This window comes from Ylistrum balloti, unplaced genomic scaffold, assembly GCF_031769215.1.
Source record: "Ylistrum balloti isolate Yb309-2 unplaced genomic scaffold, AGI_CSIRO_Ybal_v1 Utg369668, whole genome shotgun sequence".
Lineage (NCBI taxonomy): Eukaryota > Metazoa > Mollusca > Bivalvia > Pectinida > Pectinidae > Ylistrum > Ylistrum balloti.
The window spans coordinates 1933157-1952604 of NW_026781915.1; the positions used below are offsets into that span (position 1 = coordinate 1933157).

The 19448-nt window shown below is 33.8% G+C and overlaps 1 protein-coding gene across 1 annotated transcript in view; it reads right to left on the reverse strand.

The window, feature by feature from the left end:
* LOC132561330 (KICSTOR complex protein SZT2-like) overlaps window positions 1-19448 on the reverse strand; it is an 80042-nt gene that overhangs the window by 49055 nt on the left and 11539 nt on the right. Inside the window, exons 15-19 of the mRNA XM_060226056.1 lie at window positions 18985-19302; window positions 18028-18249; window positions 17192-17274; window positions 16507-16579; window positions 12597-12759 (exon numbers count right to left, since the gene is read on the reverse strand). Coding sequence (XP_060082039.1) covers window positions 12597-12759; window positions 16507-16579; window positions 17192-17274; window positions 18028-18249; window positions 18985-19302 — 859 coding nt within the window. The remainder of the gene's footprint in view (window positions 1-12596; window positions 12760-16506; window positions 16580-17191; window positions 17275-18027; window positions 18250-18984; window positions 19303-19448) is intronic.

A 19448-nucleotide genomic window follows, 5' to 3' on the forward strand; every position in this document is an offset into this window, starting at 1 on the left:
ATTACAGTACAAACATCAAGTCCCATATAAACCTGTTGACTTATTGGTGGCTGCTTATTTACTGCCTCACTACTGATGTGTTGCCTAATAAAGAACATAGACAAATTAAATTTTGGCTGTTTCATACATTTCAGAAAAATAAATTGAACATTCAATATTCTTTGGAGATTAAACACTCACTTTATAAACACATGGAAATCAATAGTAAGAAATCAAATCAAGAGAAGTACCTCCCTTTTTTCCATAAGATATATGAAAGTACCTGGTCAATGAGATGGGGTGTAAGAGTGTAAGATGGGGGAGCTCTGACAATCTGCAGGAAATCAGTGGTGATTTCATTCTAATCTCCTTTATGTAAATTTATGGTCAAAGTTGATTAAATATTAGGTCTATGATATACCTCCCACTTAAAACCCTGATAGTAAATCTAGAACAATATAATTATATGAGGCATACCCTACTAGCACTTAATCCATCTTGAGCTAATATTTGTACTGGTTTATTCCATTTGTTTTAATAAGATGTTCAAACAAAGCAGGATGAGGGATTTCATAGTAGAGAGATTCCCCCCTCGACAGGGAGGGGCCTTCCCATGTTTACGCTAAATACAGAACCAACATTACAGGTCTACCCACTCCAAGCTTTCAGTCGGGCTTCCCAGACAACTCACACCACAAGTGTGATCTCAGGTTTATTACTGTGCCAGGGACTATACGTGTAAACCCTAACGTTCCAAGCAACAATTTATTATATTATACCAGGACCTGCATGAAATCTACTATATATAACAGAAAGGAATGGATTAGCTATTCCTAACATCAATAGAATGCTTTATATTTGGAGATGACAATGCAAACTTTTTTAATGAAATTTTCTGTAAGGACAAGGAAGATAACTCAGTGTTGTCACCTGCTCAAAGTACCTTAATCACTAGACTCAAAGACAAATCATATACATAGCCACTTGTGCATAATGGACAGTTTTTAACTACTCAAGAAAAATCCACCCCTACCTTATTCAAAATTAGCAAATCAAACAGGTATAACAAAACACAACACTCTTACATAGAAATTCCAAAAAAGAACACACAGTCCTATACATACCTGTGATAAGAATATGATTCAACACAATCTTATTATGCCAATAACATCTCCAACATAATATACCCATAATCAAATACATTCAGACCAGCTTTCTCATATGAAACCAAAACCACACAACCAATGTCTGACAAGCTAGCGACATTTGAAGACAAACCTGACCCACACAGCGTCACCTTAGCGTGAAACAACAGCTGGTCTAGGTCTCGAGATAATACAATCTATAGGCCACATAACCAATATTATCACTGTAGCTGTCTTAATTAGAACAATAAAATGTACACACAACCAACTTTAGATGCTGACTTTGTAACTAAAGTCTTGAACAATAATACAACCTACTTCCATAAAATAAAAGTGTTCAAAGCTCTTAAAAATAAAATTTTGATTTAAAACTTCAAAAACCGTTAAAGTCATGATTGACACAAATTCTTCAGAAATTCAGCTGTTTAGCATACTGGTGAGTAAGCCACTTTTAAAACAAGCAACAAATCATCACAACTATGTGTGAATATAACTACCCACTCTGCCATTACTTGTCCAACATGCATTCTGGAGAAAGTTAAATGTCACTGAAAGCAACATTCCATTTGAAAAAGAGTTACTGAAGAGAGAAGTGTTGCGAAGCCATGCAGCCATGAGCTGGAAGAGTTAGATCTGGCAAGGAGTATGGTGTGCTGAAGACCAAACCTTCCAACTCACAGACACGTGACACTGAAATCACTGCTTTTCTGAAATACTATTGGGTCAAAAACTTGTTCAACTGACCTGGCATTCTATTTTCTGAATTATTAATGTACAGAATAGCGACACTATACCATAATTTATTTGAATTAAACGAAACAAAATACATAGAATTAAAAAAAAAATCCTATCTAGCATATTGGAAAATGGAAACAGACAAATTCATATCAATTTGTATATAATATGTGTCATTGAAGAGGTTTTTCTTTACAAAGCTTTTCAATAATGTGATTCAAAGCTCTTTGAAGAAAATTATATATATCTATCATTAAGGAAATAAAGGATCGCTTGAACATAATATAATGTTGACAGCTAAGCATATTTTACTTCATAAATATTCTACAAAATAAAAGCGTTATGTAAATCATCTATTTGAATATCTATTCAGTAAACCCCACAAGAAAGTCAAACACTAATTTAACTTGTTTACTTTTCATGAAGTACCACCCAATTAAAGAGCCCTGGCTTAGATATGTTTAGAACAGTTGAACAAGTTTTATACATTAGAGGGAATGCTTACGTTTCCATGCTGTCGCCGTGTAACTCCTGGACAGACCAGCCAAACTGGCGTATACCTGACACACCTGAACAGGACAGTAGGAGGCCAGGTAGGCCTCTTCTTGCCAGCCACAGAGCTGCTCTACCTGGCCTTACAATGGGGTGCACTGGCTTGGCTGGCATTTTTATGCTCTCCATAGAGGACAGCAAACATGAAGTTTGTACTTTGACAGCTAAGGGACATGTTCCACTATCTCTGAGGGGAAGGCAAGTCCTAACGGGAACACATTATCTTGGCCTGAGCAACACTTCTCTCTCTTCAGTCCCAATCATGTCCAGAATTAAATCAACCTCATTAGCTGAGCAGCGTAACCAAATATGACTAGAACCTTCATCATTATGTATATGTATATATAGCTGACACTACCTACACCATTTCAGAAGTCATAAATTTTTCAATAAACAGCTTTATTGTAGCTATATGTTGAGATTAGACCACAAATCTATGATAAATATATGAATGCAAGGTATCTCTGTTATCAGTTCTAGTGGTCACAGGATTTCTCATGTAGAGATAGGCACAGCACGGAGATAATAGGAGGACCATTGGACACCCTAAAGAAACACAGATAACGACAACAGAGCTGGTACTCACAGGGCTCTACAGGGTATTCCTACCCAACTCTATCAGTTCTGTTCACAAATCAAGCATAGATTATCAACAACTTGTTAAAACATAATATTTTCTCAAGCTTGCATCCCACTTACAATCAGCTTCATTAGGCCATTGATGATAAGCTCAATGAACTTGTCCAAATCTTGTGATAACAGGAACCCAACACCATTTAACTCAACAGTCTGGTTCGTGTCATAATACATTTACAAATTGACTGTAATCAACATTTATTGATTAATTTTACTATAAGCCCCATATGTTCAATTAGGAATATTCTTAACATTAAATACATTTGATAATTCACATTAAAACAATCTCGAAAAATTAATCGCTGTTATCTCCTACATTTTTGTTTTAAAACTTATGTTAATGTACTTTGCCAGACATTCAAATAATGCATATTTTGTAAGGTTGTATACTAAAGCATCCTGCATGTGACTAGTGAAACTATTAAATAAGTAACATGCAATTTTTTTTTAACTTGTTCAGACTTTCTGACAAAGTTATATTGCCATTAAAAAAATAGTTACTAGAGATACCATATTTTTATGGTACTATAATTTAACTCTGATGTATTTTGATACAATATTTATGTTAACCTATTTATATTACCTCCAGATACAACTTCACAGAAATGATTTGTAGCCTACTGCAATCATCATCAAACTAAACTGTGTAGAAGAGCTTAACCCTGAGTGATAACAAAACCAATGTTGTCTTCTTCCTTCATCAAATTACTCTCTTTCAATGGTGTTTTTGTAGTGGTAAGGAAGTGATAATATTGTGTATTTTCCTAGTAATATACATCATGGCTTACAGAGGGTAGAAACACAAACACTCAAATCTCTGTTTTATTTATACAAGTAACCGACAACAATGGCGGGAGATAGCTGACACATTCTCTAATATCCAACTATAGAATCTACAGAGGCTACCTTTTTAACACATCAATGTACCATCATTTCTAGACTTCCACTCATCACAGAATAAATAAACAAAACCTTGGTTTTTCATACGATTTGTTCATATTCCCTCTTTCTATCTTTATGAAAATTGAAGCCAAAATAAATTCTACCATAGAAAAAAATAAAGGTTAAATTGACATATGTTTGATAGATTTCCTACAGGAAAAATCTCATTTTTACTATAAAGGAAAGATATGGAAAGTAAAGACAATATAATCCCTATCCACAATGTGTATTGATATAATTTTATTGCGTAAATTTGACTGGCCCTAACTACTAGAATTCTGATAATGACTTTTATCAACCCCTGACCAAAAATAATATAAAAAAATACAAGTAATAATGACAAAGTATTCTCACTTTTCTCAAAATATGCCATTTTCCATTTCAGAATAATTTTATAGCAAAGACCTTAATGCAACAGGAATTGAGCAACAGGCAAAGCTTAAGAAAGCCCACTCCTAAGAAACTGAACAGAAAACACATCAACTTTGTTACAAAGGTACACAAAGATGAATCTAGATTTCTGCATAACAGTTATACTATAGCATATAGCAATGAAAGATGGAAAATGAAAAGTGGAATATAACTACCAAACATTTTTATCATTTAGCTACTCCTCCTTTATATGATTTATAAAAGCTACCTAAAGTATCGGTCTGTTCCTCAGACTTGGTCGATAGGTCCATAAAACTCACCAATTTGTGCCGAGTCATACTAGTCAGTTGGTGAACAGACCAAGTTTTCTGGCAACATGGATACCAAAGTAATTATCTAATAAAAGCATTCAGTAACACTTATGGATCTCTGAACTAAGTCTATAGTATATATTTTGGTGTTTTCATCAAGATTAGGATATCCATGTAGAAAGGTTTAAACAGTAGGTGTAATAGCATCACGAAGAGCAGAAAGGGAGTTAAAGAGAAGTTGTCAAGGATTAGTATAAAGTTATACCATTCATAGATGTCTATAGTCATACAAATTCAGACTTCTACTGTTAAAGTTGACAGCTTATCATTCAGCAGAAAAGCAAAAAATATGTCAAAATGACAAATATTTGAAATAAATTTAGTTGTGTCAAAAGAAGAGGTGTCAAAAACATCCAATATATATGATTAAATTCATAAAGACCTCTGAATTGCTACATAAATCTTCACTTGAATTTACCTTACATATATTGATAGGTGTCTTAACATACATGTTTCTATAAAGGTGACCTACAGTATATATACTTATAAAACTGGTGTCTTACAGTGTTTCTAATTATATAGGTGTCCTTAAGTACATGTAATAATACAGAGGTACTCAGTTTTTCTAATTATATACTTAGAATATGTAATAATCCAGAGGTACTCAGTTTTTCTAATTATATACTTAGAATATGTAATAATACAGAGGTACTCAGTTTTTTCTAATTATACAGGTGTCCTTAAGTACATGTAATAGTATAGAGGTACTCAGTTTTTCTAATTATATAGGTGTCCTTAAGTACATGTAATAATACAGAGGTACTCAGTTTTTCTAATTATACAGGTGTCCTTCAGTACATGTAATAATACAGAGGTACTCAGTTTTTCTAATTATACAGGTGTCCTTAAGTACATGTAATAGTACTCAGTTTTTCTAATTATAAGGTGTCCTTAAGTACATGTAATAAGTTTTTATAGAGGTACTCAGTTTTTCTAATTATATAGGTGTCATTAAGTACATGTAATAGTATAGAGGTACTCAGTTTTTCTAATTATATAGGTGTCATTAAGTACATGTAATAATACAGAGGTACTCAGTTTTTCTAATTATACAGGTGTCCTTAAGTACATGTAATAGCATAGAGGTACTCAGTTTTTCTAATTATATAGGTGTCATTAAGTACATGTTATAATACAGAGGTACTCAGTTTTTCTAATTATATAGGTGTCCTTAAGTACATGTAATAATACAGAGGTACTCAGTTTTTTCTAATTATACAGGTGTCCTTAAGTACATGTAATAGTATAGAGGTACTCAGTTTTTCTAATTATATAGTTAGTATATGTAATAATACAGAGGTACTCAGGTTTTCTAATTATATAGGTAGTACATGTAATAATACAGAGGTACTCAGTTTTTCTAATTATATAGGTGTCCTTAAGTACATGTAATAATACAGAGGTACTCAGTTTTTCTAATTATATACTTAGAATATGTAATAATATGTAATAATACAGAGGTACTCAGTTTTTTCTAATTATATAGGTGTCCTAAAGTATATGTAATAATACAGAGGTACTCAGTTTTTTCTAATTATATAGGTGTCCTAAAGTATATGTAATAATACAGAGGTACTCAGTTTTTTCTAATTATATAGGTGTCCTAAAGTATATGTAATAATACAGAGGTACTCAGTTTTTTCTAATTATATAGGTGTCCTAAAGTACATGTAATAATACAGAGTTACTCAGTTTTTTCTAATTATATAGGTGTCCTATAAGTATATGTAATAATACAGAGGTACTCAGTTTTTTCTAATTATATAGGTGTCCTAAAGTACATCTAATAATACAGAGGTATTCAGTTTACCTAATTATATAGGTGTCCTTAAGTACATCTACTACTATAGAGGTACTCAGTTTTTTCTAATTATATAGGTAGTACATGTAATAATACAGAGGTACTCAGTTTTTTCTAATTATATAGGTGTCCTAAAGTACATGTAATAATAAAGAGTTACTACAGAGTTTTTTCTAATTATATAGGTGTCCTTAAGTATATGTAATAATACAGAGGTACTCAGTTTTTTCTAATTATATAGGTGTCCTAAAGTACATCTAATAATACAGAGGTATTCAGTTTACCTAATTATATAGGTGTCCTTAAGTACATCTACTACTATAGAGGTACTCAGTTTTTTCTAATTATATAGGTAGTACATGTAATAATACAGAGGTACTCAGTTTTTCTAATTATATAGGTGTCCTTAAGTACATGTAATAATACAGAGGTACTCCGTTTTTTCTAATTATACAGGTAGTACATGTAATAATACAGAGGTACTCAGTTTTTTCTAATTATACAGGTGTCCTTAAGTATATGTTATAATACAGAAGTACTCAGTTTTTCTAATTATATAGGTAGTACATGTAATAATACAGAGGTACTCAGTTTTTCTAATTATATAGGTGTCATTAAGTACATGTAATAATACAGAGGTACTCCGTTTTTTCTAATTATATAGGTGTCCTTAAGTATATGTAATAATACAGAGGTACTCCGTTTTTTCTAATTATATAGTTAATATATGTAATAATAGAGAGGTACTCAGTTTTTCTAATTATACAGGTGTCCTTAAGTACATCTACTAATATAGAGGTACTCAGTTTTTTCTAATTATATAAGTAGTACATGTAATAATACAGAGGTACTCAGTTTTTCTAATTATATAGGTGTCCTTAAGTACATTTAATAATACAGAGGTACTCCATTTTTTCTAATTATATAGATGTCCTTAAGTATATGTAATAATACAGAGGTACTCAGTTTTTTCTAATTATAAAAGTGTCCTTAAGTATATGTAATAATACAGAAGTACTCCGTTTTTCCTAATTATATAGGTAGTACATGTAATAATACAGAGGTACTCAGTTTTTCTAATTATATAGGTGTCCTTAAGTACATGTAATAATACAGAGGTACTCAGTTTTTTCTAATTATACAAGTGTCCTTAAGTATATGTAATAATACAGAAGTACTCAGTTTTTCTAATTATATAGGTAGTACATGTAATAATACAGAGGTACTCAGTTTTTTCTAATTATACAGGTGTCCTTAAGTATATGTTATAATACAGAAGTACTCAGTTTTTCTAATTATACAGGTAGTACATGTAATAATACAGAGGTACTCAGTTTTTTCTAATTATACAGGTGTCCTTAAGTATATGTTATAATACAGAAGTACTCAGTTTTTCTAATTATACAGGTAGTACATGTAATAATACAGAGGTACTCAGTTTTTTCTAATTATACAGGTGTCCTTAAGTATATGTTATAATACAGAAGTACTCAGTTTTTCTAATTATACAGGTAGTACATGTAATAATACAGAGGTACTCAGTTTTTTCTAATTATACAGGTGTCCTTAAGTATATGTAATAATACAGAAGTACTCAGTTTTTCTAATTATATAGGTAGTACATGTAATAATACAGAGGTACTCAGTTTTTTCTAATTATACAAGTGTCCTTAAGTATATGTTCAGTTTTTCTAATTATAATACATGTAATAATACAGAGGTACTCAGTTTTTCTAATTATGTAGGAAGTATATGTAATAATACACAGTTTTTCTAATTATACAGGTAGTACATGTAATAATACAGAGGTACTCAGTTTTATGAGGTATATAGTTGTCGTATATCATATGTAATTTTACAGGTGTCTGTCCACAGGGTTACTAAGTTATACAGATGTCATAATAACACCTACTGTATTACAATTTGTATTAGAGTTAGATATTTTCTCATGGGCCCAGGCAATGAGAGTTACGTGTGAATGATAAGAGAATTGACAAAGGTTATTAAATGGTGGCCTTTGGTCTAATCTTCACATCTTTATCCGTGTTATCTGTGCTACCCTGTACGGGAACTAATTCTCTAGTGGTGATTACTACCTGTATCCTCTCCCTCGACCAAAGGTGGAGTAAGGTAAATACAGAGATAACACACTCATCCCAACATAATCATTATTCATATGTTGTTTATATGGCTTAATTACTAGGTCATTCATAAAAAATACTGATTCACAAAACAAAAATAGGAGCCATTCATAAAATGTATCACCAGTATGAAGTAGTCAATGATAAACAAGGGGCATAGCAAGCTTGTATCTTTCACCTGTTCTTCATTGAGGATTACACAAACTTTATTGAAAACTTCTGGAGCACAAGCAGGTGATCTCTGGGGTAAAAACAGTTGATCATTCTAGTACAGAAGGGTGATCGCTGAAGGACAGAAAGGTGATCTCTGGGGTAAAAACAGTTGATCATTCTAGTACAGAAGGGTGATCGCTGAAGAACAGAAAGGTGATCTCTGGGGCACAAACAGGTGATCTCTGGTGACAGACAGATGATCATTACGGTACTGACTGGTGATCACTCAGGTAAAGAGAAATGATTATTCAGGTAAAGGTACAGAGAAATGATTATTCTGGTAAAGGCAAGAAATTACTAAAGTACTGAGAGCTGAACACTCTAGTATAGACATGTGATCACTCAGGGACCAACAGGTGGTCACTGACGAATAGATAGATGATCACTTTGGTACAGAAGTGATCACTGAGGTTAAGACAAGTGAGCACTCTGGTACAGACAGGCGTTCTTTCAGGGTCAGACAGGTAATCTCTGAGGTAGACAGGTGATCCCTCTAGTACACAAGTAATCACTCACAAACCATCATTTACCTCTAGACAGGTGTTCTTTCTAGTATGAACAGTTGATCAGTCAGTGACAAATAGGTAATGTTTATTATGTATAAACATGGTCATGGACAGTTTCTTTACCTGCAACATTTGAGTTTTTGAAATATCCTAGTTATACACTGAATCAGGGGTGTCTTTGATGGTAGAGAAAGCATTATTTTACCTACCAATAAAAGTACTGACATACTGATACATATATAAATGTAGTATTCCATTTTCTAAGATTATTCCTACCTGTTTACACTCCAGTTGTGTACTATAAAGTACTGTTGTTGGTTATTAACCTGAAGTCTTTTTAAAACATGCTATTTTTTTCAGACAAGCTGGAATTTCTGTATCAAAGTCTGCGTTGTGTGGATCAGTGACACTATTAGGATATGATCCTATATAACCAGTATGTCAATCTCTCCTGTCCTAGTGTTATCATCTGTAGTTGTATCAATTTTGACAAACTACCAGGATGCACTAGGGTACTTTGTCTGTCTTTACCTGAAAGACATATTGACACTGACCATGTATTCCCTATGTATTTATGATACAATGTGATCCATCCTGTGATTATATCTTTACCAGAGATATACTGAATTCTCAATATAACAACAGATATTGTTTATAGAGGCACTGTTGATATCCATCAGGGTGAAGATGTCCTATTAATTGCACTAATATGACTTTCTGTTCTCTGAAAGCTGTATCGTTTCTGTTAAAATGTACGGGTATATGAAACTGTATACCAATTAGTTGCTATAACAAACACTTAAGTATATGATAAATAGCACAAATGATGGCACATTTTCATGGAATTTTACTAGAATTTGTAGAAATTACAGAATCAGACGGGCGGTTGATTCCAAATAACAAACAGAATAAAGATGATTATATGGCATCATAGTCCATTAATTATGACATTTCTATTTTTCTAATACATAAAACCAAATACATTTCACTTTAAAGGTTAAAATATACTGACAATTTTCACTTTGTGTTTTGTACTCATGAGAATATATTTGGTAATCCAAAGGAGGCCATTAAAAATCCTCTATGTTATTAATATTCCAAAGGAGACCAGTACATATCCAACATTTTACTGATATTTCAAAGGAGACCATAACATATTATCTATGTTATTGGTATTCCAATGAAAACTATTAAATATTCTCCACGTTATTGATATTCCAAAGGAAATTATCTAATATCCTCTATGTATTTATATCCAGAGAGGACATTTAGATATTATATATATCATTTGTATTCCAAAGAAAACCATTTAATATCCTCCATGTTACTGATATTCCAAAGGAGACTATTAAATATCCTCTATGTATTGTGATATTTATAACATAGCTTTTGTTTAATCACTGAAACTATCATTATAACATAGAACTAGTCACAATACCCTGCTAATGTTCTGCATGTTAAGATTAACATATGACTTAAAAATTGCATAGAATATCAACATATAAAGAAATATGATGAAGTCAGTAAAACTTATGAATATAAGTCTTTCTTACTTGATGACCCTGTAAAATACCTAGCTACATATTTTATGACTACATGTTGACAACACTGCACAACAGTAAAAATATTCTCCTCTGGTTACCCAGACAGATGTAGTGTCAATGAGGCAACTACTGGGCAAGGGAGGTAACTCAAATATCCTAACAGATAAAGTGTACCAGATAACTGTTTTGGCTATTGGCTAACAGTATGCCAATATCTTAAAATGTAATACTGAGCAAGTTAATTGTTTAGCTCGCAAATTATTTTCTGTAATGTAAATTTCACATATTAAATAACATTCAAAACTTTATCCGTGTTGCATTCGTTTGATTAAAGTTGAATAGAGTAGAAACTCCTTAATATTATGTTCCAATTGTCAGGGGAAAATGTGATAAGTGGAATACAACATTAACAGCTGAACATCTATATACTACATCTAAACCCGGAAGTTAACTTTCTGATCTACATCATACATCTAAACCCAGAAGTTAACTTTCTGATGTGCCAAACAGAATTGTTTCTTACAGAAATTGCTTCAAGACAAACATTTGTAATCTAATTTGTTTTAACCGTAAGCACATTGATTTTCTTAACTTTTCTTTGTTTATCCTTTGAAATATCTCATCAACTATCACAAATAATCATGAACGATCATGTCATATTCACAGTGTAAATGTGGTCAAATTCATTCACGAAACTACAGTGTCATGAGCAGATATTTTGCTGCATAATTAATTTGTCCATTACTGTGTAGGATACATAATAGGGCATAATTGCAAAGTCAATTTATATATTTAGTGTGTACATCTGCAACTTCAATATAATGTGTCCTAAAGATTGCTTCTCATCCACCATTGCTGACAGAACTAGCCAACCGAGTGTGAACTGTTCACCTGTGAAACACCATGTTTTCATGCCTATCATATTTATGGTTATTTTTATTGGCCAATCACATGTCATAAAACACAACATAGGGAAACCCCAGTGTCAGAACATTTTACAGTCATCTTTCCAGTGCTCATGATAATTTAAGCAATAAATGATTTAATGAAGATGAAAGCATCAATGTTCTGATATCATGACCAAATGGATTTTCAATCTTCATTCCAAATGATACATTATGTATCTAGAATGAATCATTCAGGAAGATGAATATCAGCGAAGACATAAGCAGCACCATGAAGCTTTGTGAAAATGTCTGATTGATCTTTAATTGATCTTGGTATGCATACTAAAAACACACTACAGGAAGTTTCAGCAGCATGTTCAACTTTTTTGCATGGCGCCAACTTGCACATGGGCCTAATCATCGTGACAAGTTCCAAGTGAGAAGGGTTTCCAATCACTTTTAACATTTGGATTGCATTAGCCAACTAAAAAAAAAGCATCAGACTTCCCTGGACCTAGCTGGACCTTACAGGTAGGCTGGTCGGTCTATCGTTTAGGAGTCACGAGGTGTGAAAAGTTTACCAGTAGGACAGTGATAATGTTTACATAGCACATCAAGGTGTGACATATGACCCTTGAGGCATAAATCCGTAGTTCTGAAGAATCTATACAAAAATTTCAAGTTGGTCCTATAACTTGAAAATGCTGAAAATAATTTTATGCCAACAAGTATCTGAAGTACATACGTCTATGATACAAAATTATTTACTTACAGCTTTAGCCATGTCTTTGTAGGTCATGCCATCCCAGTGCTTTCTCTCTGTTGGGTTGTTGACACCAACACCAAACTGAGGCTCCGCCCAACATTCTGTGACAATCTGTACATCTCCATCAGCTTCAGTAGTCTCCACCTCATCCACATCCTCCTCAGACACACTATAAAACACCACACAGAGTAAAGGTTAAAACGATCTTAAAAAAACTGAAAGGTGACTCTCCCCAGACATGTTGTAAAGCACCATCAACAGCAATAGTTAAATTAGTCTTTCAAGAATTCTTGCGGACTCTTTCCTCATCCTCACTTTGATATACCACCTAAAGCATTGATTAGTGGTCTTAATAGTATACAGTAGTCTTAATGTAGAGTGGAAAATGACAAACTGTAATACTCACCTGTCCCTCATACATTTCTTGTAAGGTTTGAACATGATATACTGATCACAAGTTTCAAGTTTTATTATTTCCAAATCCAAAACAGCATACAGGTTTATGTACATTGTATATGTAGTGAAATGATCAAAATTCATAATTCTGTGATACTCAACTGTCACTCAGAGTTCTGATGAAGGATTTGAACACTATATATACTGTATTACTTACCTGTCTCTTAGACTTCTGATGAAGGATTTGAACACGATATATACTGTATTACTTACCTGTCTCTCAGAGTTCTGATGAAGGATTTGAACATGATATATACTGTATTACTTACCTGTCTCTCAGAGTTCTGATGAAGGATTTGAACACTATATATACTGTATTACTTACCTGTCTCTTAGACTTCTGATGAAGGATTTGAACACGATATATACTGTATTACTTACCTGTCTCTCAGAGTTCTGATGAAGGATTTGAACACAATATATACTGTATTACTTACCTGTCTCTCAGAGTTCTGATGAAGGATTTGAACACTATATATACTGTATTACTTACCTGTCTCTTAGACTTCTGATGAAGGATTTGAACATTATATACTGTATTACTTACCTGTCTCTCAGAGTTCTGATGAAGGATTTGAACATGATATACTGTATTACTTACCTGTCTCTCAGAGTTCTGATGAAGGATTTGAACATTATATACTGTATACTTACCTGTCTCTCAGAGTTCTGATGAAGGATTGAACACGATATACTGCAATTACCTGTCTCTCAGAGTTCTGATGAAGGATTTGAACACGATATACTGTATTACTTACCTGTCTCTCAGAGTTCTGATGTAGGGTGGGAACATGATATACTTTATTACTTACCTGTCTCTCAGAGTTCTGATGAAGGATTTGAACACGATATACTGTATTACTTACCTGTCTCTAGTTCTGATGAAGGATTTGAACACGATATACTGTATTACTTACCTGTCTCTCAGAGTTCTGATGAAGGATTTGAACACGATATACTGTATTACTTACCTGTCTCTCAGAGTTCTGATGAAGGATTTGAACATTATATACTGTATTACTTACCTGTCTCTCAGAGTTCTGATGAAGGATTTGAACACGATATACTGCATTACTTACCTGTCTCTCAGAGTTCTGATGAAGGATTTGAACACGATATACTGTATTACTTACCTGTCTCTCAGAGTTCTGATGTAGGGTGGGAACATGATATACTTTATTACTTACCTGTCTCTCAGAGTTCTGATGAAGGATTTGAACACGATATACTGTATTACTTACCTGTCTCTCAGAGTTCTGATGAAGGATTTGAACACGATATATACTGTATTACTTACCTGTCTCTCAGAGTTCTGATGAAGGATTTGAACACTATATATACTGTATTACTTACCTGTCTCTTAGACTTCTGATGAAGGATTTGAACATTATATACTGTATTACTTACCTGTCTCTCAGAGTTCTGATGAAGGATTTGAACATGATATACTGTATTACTTACCTGTCTCTCAGAGTTCTGATGAAGGATTTGAACACGATATACTGCATTACTTACTTGTCTCTCAGAGTTCTGATGAAGGATTTGAACACGATATACTGTATTACTTACCTGTCTCTCAGAATTCTGATGAAGGATTTGAACACGATATACTGTATTACTTACCTGTCTCTCAGAGTTCTGATGAAGGATTTGAACACAATATATACTGTATTACTTACCTGTCTCTCAGAGTTCTGATGAAGGATTTGAACATTATATACTGTATTACTTACCTGTCTCTCAGAGTTCTGATGAAGGATTTGAACATTATATACTGTATTACTTACCTGTCTCTCAGAGAACATGATATACTGATGTCTCTAGGGTGAAGGGAACATGATATACTTTATTACTTACCTGTCTCTCAGAGTTCTGATGAAGGATTTGAACACGATATACTGTATTACTTACCTGTCTCTCAGAGTTCTGATGAAGGATTTGGATATACTGTATTACTTACCTGTCTCTCAGAGTTCTGATGAAGGATTTGAACATTATATACTGTATTACTTACCTGTCTCTCAGAGTTCTGATGAAGGATTTGAACATTATATACTGTATTACTTACCTGTCTCTCAGAGTTCTGATGTAGGGTGGGGACATGATATACTGTATTACTTACCTGTCTCTCAGAGTTCTGATGAAGGATTTGAACACGATATACTGTATTACTTACCTGTCTCTCAGAGTTCTGATGAAGGATTTGAACACGATATACTGTATTACTTACCTGTCTCTCAGAGTTCTGATGAAGGATTTGGATATACTGTATTACTTACCTGTCTCTCAGAGTTCTGATGAAGGATTTGAACACGATATACTGTATTACTTACCTGTCTCTCAGAGTTCTGATGAAGGATTTGAACACAGAGTTCTGATATACTTATATACTGTATTACTTACCTGTCTCTCAGAGTTCTGATGAAGGATTTGAACATTATATACTGTATTACTTACCTGTCTCTCAGAGTTCTGATGAAGGATTTGAACATTATATACTGTATTACTTACCTGTCTCTCAGAGTTCTGATGAAGGGTGGGAACATGATATACTGTATTACTTACCTGTCTCTCAGAGTTCTGATGAAGGATTTGAACACGATATACTGTATATACTGATGAAGGATTTGAACACGATATTATTACTTACCTGTCTCTCAGAGTTCTGATGAAGGATTTGAACATTATATACTGTATTACTTACCTGTCTCTCAGAGTTCTGATGAAGGATTTGAACATTATATACTGTATTACTTACCTGTCTCTCAGAGTTCTGATGTAGGGTGGGGACATGATATACTTTATTACTTACCTGTCTCTCAGAGTTCTGATGAAGGATTTGAACACGATATACTGTATTACTTACCTGTCTCTCAGAGTTCTGATGAAGGATTTGAACACGATATACTGTATTACTTACCTGTCTCTCAGAGTTCTGATGAAGGATTTGAACATTATATACTGTATTACTTACCTGTCTCTCAGAGTTCTGATGAAGGATTTGAACATTATATACTGTATTACTTACCTGTCTCTCAGAGTTCTGATGTAGGGTGGGAACATGATATACTGTATTACTTACCTGTCTCTCAGAGTTCTGATGAAGGATTTGAACACGATATACTGCATTACTTACCTGTCTCTCAGAGTTCTGATGAAGGATTTGAACACGATATACTGTATTACTTACCTGTCTCTCAGAGTTCTGATGAAGGATTTGAACACGATATACTGTATTACTTACCTGTCTCTCAGAGTTCTGATGAAGGATTTGAACACGATATACTGTATTACTTACCTGTCTCTCAGAGTTCTGATGAAGGATTTGAACATTATATACTGTATTACTTACCTGTCTCTCAGAGTTCTGATGTAGGGTGGGAACATGATATACTTTATTACTTACCTGTCTCTCAGAGTTCTGATGAAGGATTTGAACATTATATACTGTAATACTCACCTATCCCTCGTAGTTTTGATGTAGGGTGGGAACATGATATACTGTATGGCACATTTAGTGACATCCGTGTCCACTCCATTCTTGTCCTATAAACAACAAACAATATTTTCATGGTTCCTTTTGTTATGGAATAAAGAAAACCTTTCTTATCAAGGATACCAGATAATCGGCTGATGGGTGGAACTAACAGTAAATTAAGGCCACTCCTTACATAAACCTATTCATAGTACCATTATCAGTCTCTACATAAATGACATGTTTCTAATCTGCATTAATCTTAATTAATTAATTTCCTTGCTATATTGAAAAAATAATTTTCTTAATTCAGTTTTTATGATCAGGATTAAAGTACAATTATATAATGGTGTATTAATTTCCAACATATCCTTAACTAGACAACTGAAGTCTCAAGTTACAGTGTTTGGATTTCCAAATAACTTCCCAGTGGTCAATTTTTTTGTTTAATATAGGAGCTGTCCATTACTTAGCAGATGACTGGTTAATTGAAGCATATTTTTGAAAGGTTACAATTTGTGTATAAGGTTTTATTATATGATTTCTTTATATATCACTTAAAGAACTTCAAAAATCAACCAATGAAATGGTGTGTTACAAAAAAAACTGTATAACAACCAACACAGGAGATCAGGAATATTTCTGGTAACTGGAAATATTTCTACATAGCATACCTGCATTTCAACTTCAGCCACCATGTTGACAATGCCAGAATTACTGGAGACAAAATTGAATCCTTCCTGAAGGCGAATTCTGAAATAGGTAACACAAGTCCATTGTCTCCATTTTCTTTTAACCAAATCATCTAATTATTTATGACAAGTAGTGTACTCTTACAACATTTCACATTTAAAAAAGGAATAGTCATATATATCAGGATTTGGATGCAACCTCCATAGGTTATTCAACAACAGAATGCTACCTTTTTATTTGGCAGATGTGACCAAAAAAGTGCACACTGACTTTGACAGAGTGAACAAATTGTGACCTGTTCACTTTGATAGAGTGAAACATATAGATGGGATGTGACCTATTCAATTTGATAGAGTAGACAGGAAGCAACCTTTTTAATTTGGTAGTATAAACAGGATGTGATCTTCTTAGTTTGGTAGAGTGGCCAGGTAAACAGGATGTGACCTATTCAATTTGGTAGTATATACTGTGTGATCTACTTGGTTTGGTAGTTTAGAAATGTAGACAGGATGTGACCTATTAAAGTTGATAGTGATGCGACCTACTTACTTTGGTAGTGAGGTCAGGATTTTACCTTTATACTTTTCTAGTGCAGACATGATTTGACCTTCATGCTTTTCTAGTGTTGAGAGGATATTACAATTTTATTTTGCTAGTATGGATAAGATATGTCCAACATAGTTTGCAGAGGGAATGTGACCTGTATACTTTCTTAGCGTGGATAGAATGAAACCTAATTACTTCGCTTGTGTACAGGATGTGATCTGATGTGACCTGCATTCTATACTAGTAGACAAGGTATGAAGTACTTACTTGGCTAGAGTGGACAGGATACGACCTATGGCTGGCATGCTGACCTCCACCTTGCCCTGTTTGACAGTCCAGACCCAGCGTTGATGGTGGAGGTAACGAGACATCATGTTGAAGGTGTTGGCGACAGCAGTCTTACTGGCAAGCTGTTGGTTTGAGAGATGACTAGGAAGGAACTTGGAGGGGTCCTCTATGATACTCATATCTTGAGGTAAGCGATCATAGCTGTCAATCACAAATTATGCCATTTTTTCATTTATACATGAATTACATTCATTATCAAATTTTTAAAATTAATGTTACTGTAATGTTTAAAATTTACTTAAATGTCATCAATTGGGTACTGCAGAAACTGCTAATGGAAAAAGAGAATTTGTTTGATTACAAAACATCTAAATCACTGTTGTACAAGAGAATGGAAATATTCCCCCTAAACCACCGACAAGACACATGAATCACTGGCCAAGATATTTGTTTGTTCTGGTTTGTTGGGTTTATCTCTGTGTGAACAGCCAGTGTCATATTGAGGCAGTGTCTCCTTGTTAACTTGGTGGCTTCCTCACTGAACATCATACAGGAGGACCATAGCATGCCATCCAAAGCAATAAGGGTAAAATGTGTTTCTCAAGGACACAACATCAGCATAGATCAGTCAACATTTCAGCTTCCTGAGAGATACAAACCACTACAGGTAGGGAGCATTGTCCATTGCACCTGGATCTCCATCTGAGGTGACATAGGGCAATGCTTTATCCAACTGTGCTATCACGACCCACGGCTAAGATATCATCCAATATAAACTGGACTCATATTTCAAATCTTTCCACAAAAACTTGTTTAGATATTGAAAGCACCTGACAGCTATTTGCACTATGGGAATAAAAGTCGTTTGCTGAGAATCTATGGAAGAAACAGTTTAATCCCATCTTTTGTTTCAATGGATGGTAACAGTTCACTCACCTGATGAGTATTTGCTCTACAGGTTTGGTCAGCAGAACACAGCAATTAATTTCTGACCAATCCCGTAAAAGAGGTGATGGTGTTTTCTTTAGTTTCTTCAGTGCACTGTCCTTGGTAGGAGATACTTTTGCCTTCTCAACCTTTGTTGGACCTCTCTTAGGGAATCTCAAAACAGCCACTTTGTCACGAAGCTCCTGAATGGTACAGTATCTCTCCCAGCCAGGGGAACCCCCTAAAAATGCCAACCGCAGTACCATATATGGTGGCTTGGATGTCACCCTCAGTAACAGGAAAGAGGTTGGAGGTTTTTCCGAATTGCTGCCATATGGAAAACAATAAAAATGAGATATGAAAATATTGCAAACAAGTAAACTCCTGTACTCTTTTTTCATAAACATTTGAATTAATGATATCTGACATCAACAAATATTTACTACAAAAAATGGTATGATATATGACTTATG